Below are 6,000 nucleotides of genomic sequence, written 5' to 3'. Positions count from 1 at the left end.
GGAGTGTGTTGACAACCAAGGCTACACATGATGCTTTAGTGTCCTAGATGTTGCAGTATCGAAAACATTTTTATATTGAAATAAACAAAGGTATATTTTGGAATACACCAGTTGTGTCATGAATTTTTGAGATAAAGGATAAGAACTCAAGGATATTTGAGTGGAAAAACACTGTTTTATTGTAGTCTTTGTCTTTTGTTCTCTTTCTTCTCTGTATCAGACATTTAATTCAATTTCCCATGTTTTTGAGTCACGCCATAAGTTTATTTAGAAACATATCAAGTACTTTGAATTCAACAGTTTGATCCATTTTCAAAGAAATTGCACTTCTTAAAATGCTCTTTTTCTTATCTATCTCATGGATTAACTAAAACACCCTTATTTCTTAAGTAGTTGGTGTTTTCCTATAAAAAAAGATGCAGCAAATCCAGATCCAAAGTACACAGTCGCCATAATTAGTAATTGCCACTTGGTTTTCACTGAAAATGGCAAATTCTTACCTAGGCCCTCCTCATAGTGGTTCCCGTGTGTGAACCTCTCGATGCCCTGTCCCAACATGGTGCTGGTGGAAGTTCTGTGAAAGGCACCGAGACCCAAGAGGAAGAAATGGTGCACCACGTTAATTCCCCTCAGTTTCCCACTTGAAAGTCTTCTCCTTGTCAAGTTACCCAATTTGTTCCAGGGTCCATGGCTTTGCTCTTTGCAATGCACGGAGCTTGTCTCAGGCTTAAGTCCTGGTAACAGACCTGTCAGCCCCTTCCCCAGGACACCTCCTATTAACAAGCATCTGCAGTGGGGCTGCTGGTTATGCACTAGAGTTTCATGCTCTGCTCCTCACTGGCTCTGCTCCTAGATGACTAAGCATGTGACAGACACTTTTTGATCTTCTTTCTAGGTCTATAACTTAATCTTAATTCCCTGTATGCAGCCGTATGGACAATTTTTTCCTTCCCTAATGGACAGGGAAAGGCCCCACTGTGACCTTCAATTTGATCTCAAGTACTTAATATTGTAGCTGTTCTATTCATATATATGCCTTATACATGTTGCTATGCCTTCAAAAAAACTGGAAAGAAAAAAAGATGGCAGACAGTACGTAATTTTCTTAGGAGGCAATGGAGGAAAGGTGGTACAAAATAAGAAAGAATAATTCAAAAAGAAACATTATGGAATAGAAGTGTATGTGTGTGTGTGTGTGTGTGTGTGTGTGCGTGCGTGTGTGTGTGTAGTGTAGTTTGGCTGGGGGAGGTGGGAAAGCTGAGCTATGATTAGAGAATTGAGATAATGAGTCAAGTAGATCCTGCTCTATGGTGTCACCTGAAACCTAGAGGAATTATCTGGAGAAATCAGGCCATCCATCACTTTGCAGCAGTCAGCCTCTTTTGCTCCAAGCAGCACACATTGTATAAGATAATAGGTTATTTCCAGTGCTCACTTCCGCTTGTACAACCAGAGAGAATAACCTAGAATTCCAGTAGAGTGACTTCTAGATACAGGGAGGTCTTCACGGAAAGTTATTTATGAACAAGTGTTTTCTTCACAAGTCATCAATTTTTGTCTTTTTTAAAAAAAAATAATAGCACTTGCAAGTATTCTGTTCTTGTCACATAATCTTTTACTTATAGATCTTATTTTGCAAATGGGTCAACCTTATTTATTTTTAGCTTTTAGAATGTCACCACAATACTGAGAAAATGCCACATCAATAAGTACTATAATTTAGATTCCAGATTCTGAACTTCACACAACAATCTCTGTGGATAATAAGTGATCTGGATATTGCCCAACTCTACTTTATTTGTGGTCCAATTGGCCTGAATGTCAGTCAGGAATGCTCACCCACAACTGTTCATATCACAATGCCAATCTGAGACTGAAGTTGTTTTGGACAACATGGTAGAACCAACAAGCCATTCTTCTCCTTCACATTTCTCCCAGGATTGAGGATAAAATACCAGGTCATTTCTTGCCACTCTCTTGTGGCTAGAGGTGGTCAGGTGACACAGCTTTGGGCAATAAGATGCATGGGAAAGTCTTTTTGGGTGATTCTTAGAAAAATAATCTTTCTTAAGGATTATTTAAAAAATAAACTTCTTAGGGAAAACAATATCTCTGGTAATAGCTCTCTTTCTGGTACAGGTCCCCTTTCCAATACAAATTTAAGCAGTTGAGTAAAGAACTTTTCCTGAATCTGCTGGGTTTTAAATGTCTTTAGTGCAAAGTAATCTTTATGCCAAAGAGACATATTTTGGGGTAGCAAAATCTGCTCCCCTCCAATAGCATGGTCTGATAGTCAGCTTGGGTTCAGAAAGGAGATCTGACCACCTTGTGGCAAACAGAACCATAAGGGGCTTTGTGCTTGAGGGGTTTTGTGAGCCTTGGTATTGAAGCATCTCTGGGTTTTTGCAGCTTTGGGAGCTCCAAAAAGCAGCACCCTGGACAGTAGCTTTTGAGGCATCAGATACTATCAAAGCAGGCAGAGCAGATCACGATCAGATTTGCTCCTCAGCACACATGTGCCACTTCTTTTCCCAGAAGTAACAGGAAGAGGCTTTCAAGAGGAGGCTGAGGTCCTGTGCTAGCATAGGAGGGCTAACGATCCAGTGACAGATAACTCGTATCACAATGAGCTCATTCATTCCCAAAGACAAGGAGGCCTGTGATATTCATGGTATACATACAAAATACTTTTTATTTATTTTAAGTAAATTCCTGACAACCTACAATCCAATCGATTCTGCAGATACCCCATGCTAATAGCAATGTCTCCTAAAACAACAGCTGAACATACTTTCATTGTAGATCATGGAGTGTATGCAACCCTCAGTTTTCTGTTGAGCTCACAGGGTATTTTGGATGAGGTCCTCATCTTTGCTCATGGGAGGCCACTGGTCAGTGGCTTCCCCCCACCCCCTCACCCACAGTGAAATCTGACACAATTATAAATCAAAGCAGAGCAGATGGGAGAAAGGCAGAACTGAGCCCAGAACCTTACACATGTTGGCCCAGAAATGCCTTTGCTTCAAATTTGAGGAGATTTTGAGAATTCTCTCTGCATTAATTTTCTTTTGTTTCTATTTATATAGTTTTAGCTACTCAGATGAAATTGGATTCCTTTTGCTGTTCATCTCTTAGAGTGTTTTCCCAATTCCCTCCCACTCTGAGTAGAATAGCAATTTCCAAGGCAAAGTTCTGCTTGTGAGATGGAGATAGAAATCTGCAACTTTTGCTTCTTATTGGACAATGACTTTAGAGTAATAAAATTTTCAGATACACAGGTGGGAGCCTAAGGAGGCCCACCTACCATTATAGCTCTTTGTGTACTGACATCACCTTTGAGACAGAGAATTTCTTAGAAGAAAGGACCGTTTCTTACTCATCTTTGTATTCCTTGCCTTTCTTAGCACAGAGCAGGTGTTCTGAAAAGTTTTGCTAAGTTGAATTGGAAAAAGAGAACAGAGGGCATTCTAGAATTGAATTATAACCTAACACACCTGCTTCTGTGTGTGTAAGAAACAAATCTTTAATATTAGGATTAAGAATATTTTTTTTGCTTGGGCATGTCTTCAGAATCAAATCCAAACTTCTTAATTGTTGCTGTAATACTGCAAATTGTTTTCTCCTTAGAAAAAAAACTTTTTAAAGCTGCTATTTGTGCAAAAAATTGTGCTGGGCACTTTCACACACATTGCTACATTTATTTACTTTCCATTCCTTTGTCAATAGTATTGGATATTGTTTTTATTTACTTATCTCTATTTTAATATTTCATTTATTCATATTTTTAAATAAATATTTTAACAGTAGCTATATCTTTCCTCAGAGTATCCCCTCAGGTGGTATTTTATCCTCCTGTTACAGATGAGAAAGCTGAAACTCTGACAGGGGAAAGGACCCAAGGGTACATAGCAGAAAAGGAGTTAGGCTGTTTTCTTATTCCAGGTGCCATGGCTTTCTGCCACTCCACAGCTTCATCTTCTTTCCTTCCTATGCCTTATGACCCTTCTCAACCTAAGCATTCTTATCTTTCTAGTTATTAACTACCCCCCCTTCCAACCTCAAAAGAACTCTCTCCATAGTTTTCCCTTTTTTGTTCAAAGTGATGTTTGTGTTGGAGATTCATGGATGGCTGGGGAGGTTGTAAAGTGTTGAGGAGATTTTCTCATCTACAAGTTGGAGGAATTCTGAATTCTAGGGGGAATGTTTTGTAGAGAAACTACATGTTTTGTGGAGTCTGTCATTAATTGCCTTTAAGTACTTTTTTCCCCCTGCCGGCCTCTTTCAAAGTTGTTTTTAATAAACAAACATGACCAAATGGGTTATTTGGAATCTGTACTTACTATCACAATATTCTGAACAGTGGTGTTATGAATGCCAAGGTGTGTATGGGTGCTAAAGGTCCAGTCCTTTAGAATTTCTACCATTTACCTGTTTTAGTCCTTTGGTGTTCAGAGCATAGTTTCTGAACCACCAGCAAAACAATCTCCTTGGAACTTGCCAGAAATCAGCTTAGCAGATCCTACAAGGCCTATTGAATCAGAGGATCCGATTCAATATTACATTAAAGTTTAATGTTGTTAGGCTAGAGTAGTTTTTGCAGTAATCTTGGTCTGTTTTCTCGGAATCTTACCTTCGCTTTGCTTAGAATATATGCATACACACACTTGAAATTAATCCTTGATTCTTTTGGTGAGGTTATTCTAACATTTACGTTATTCTACAGGCATTTTTCTAGCTGCCTTTGGGAATGCCATTCAATTAGCTAAATCTGTTTGTTCTAGTTCTACTAAAAACCTTTGATATGTTTCTTTGAAGGCAGGAACCATGTTTTATTTAGGTTTGTGCCCACAGTTTCTTGTATGTAAATGCTCAATAAATTGAAAGCTGAGTGACTTTTCTTTTTGAAAGCTGACTGAATTTTGAATAAATGAATGGATGAATGGAAGAAGAGGCATTTAGATGGTACATCCCTTGGACTGGGACAATGTCTTAGTCATCCTTGAATTGCCAATGCTTCACAGAAAGCCTATTAATAATAAATAAATAAATCTTTCTTGGTTAAGTTGTAGCTCTTTGATGAGAAGATGTTGTCTATTTATACCTGGCATAAGACCCCAGAGAATAGAAACAGGAGAAGTGGAAATAAAATGAATTGTTAAATACAGCGTTAGCCACCTTCACAATTGTTACCGCAGCTAATCATCACAACATCTTGTGAACTGGTGTTATTTTACGAAGATAGAAACCGCGTTCTGAACTGTAGGCGCCTCGCCCAAGTTTACACGGCTAGTGTCAGAGCCTGATAATCTTGGCAGTAATTTTTCATGTAACTGTGTGCACAGCCCTGTTTCTGCAGAGACTGAAAGGTGGAAAAGGAATGTTCCATAATAATAAAACTCAAAGATACACGACTCTGAGCTCCCCCTGCGCATCAGTGGCACTGTAGCTCCGGAGGAAAGAACTGCTATCCTTGTTGCCTTTTAGACGTACACCAAGCAGGAACAATGGAATGAAAAGCTACCCCCAACCAGGTCTTTTTTCCGCCAGCGGAACTCAGGCGCTGGGACCTTCAGCCGCCGGGGGGACCAGAGAGGAACGGACTCACGGCCCGGCAGTTGCCTGGTAACGCCCCGCTAGAGGAGTCCCAGCGTAGAAGGTCCCGGAGAAGTGTCACTGGCCCCGAGTGGGACCCCGTAGCCCGTTCTCTCCTCGCCAGCCTGTCCCTGCGGCTTGGCGGGCTAGGGCAGGGGAAATGTTGCAGGAGGAGTCGGATCTGTCTCTCATTATTGCCCAGATAGTCCAAAAGCTCAAGGGCTCCAATTTGTACGCTCAGTTGGAACGGCAGGCCTGGGTGAGTGAGGCCGAGCGGGAAGGGATGGAGACGGGCGGGGCCGCGGTGATGCCTGCTCCCCGCCTGCAACCCGCAAACCTAAGCGGGAGCCCGCCCCTGGTCTCCCCGGCTCCGCTTCTGGGCACGGAAAAGCTTCCTTTGCAGGTGGA

At 41.0% G+C, this 6,000-nt stretch overlaps 1 protein-coding gene and 1 pseudogene across 5 annotated transcripts in view; one reads left to right on the top strand and one right to left on the bottom strand.

The window, feature by feature from the left end:
- Window positions 1-378: 378 nt before the first annotated feature.
- On the bottom strand, window positions 379-558 carry LOC123793450 (cytochrome c oxidase subunit 7C, mitochondrial pseudogene; annotated as a pseudogene).
- Window positions 559-5,627: 5,069 nt separating this feature from the next.
- The window catches only part of TBC1D19 (TBC1 domain family member 19), a 150,628-nt gene continuing 150,255 nt past the window's right edge, over window positions 5,628-6,000 (top strand). For all 5 annotated transcript variants that reach the window (XM_045799272.2, XM_087864242.1, XM_087864243.1 and 2 more), the window contains exon 1: window positions 5,628-5,851. In XM_045799272.2, the coding sequence (XP_045655228.1) occupies window positions 5,753-5,851 (99 nt within the window). In that variant the 5' untranslated portion in view covers window positions 5,628-5,752. The remainder of the gene's footprint in view (window positions 5,852-6,000) is intronic.

This window comes from Ursus americanus, chromosome 8, assembly GCF_024610735.1.
Source record: "Ursus americanus isolate L20-20 chromosome 8, mUrsAme1.1.p, whole genome shotgun sequence".
Lineage (NCBI taxonomy): Eukaryota > Metazoa > Chordata > Mammalia > Carnivora > Ursidae > Ursus > Ursus americanus.
The sequence above is the reverse complement of the archived record's forward strand: the minus strand, read 5'-3'. Positions and strand labels throughout refer to the sequence as shown.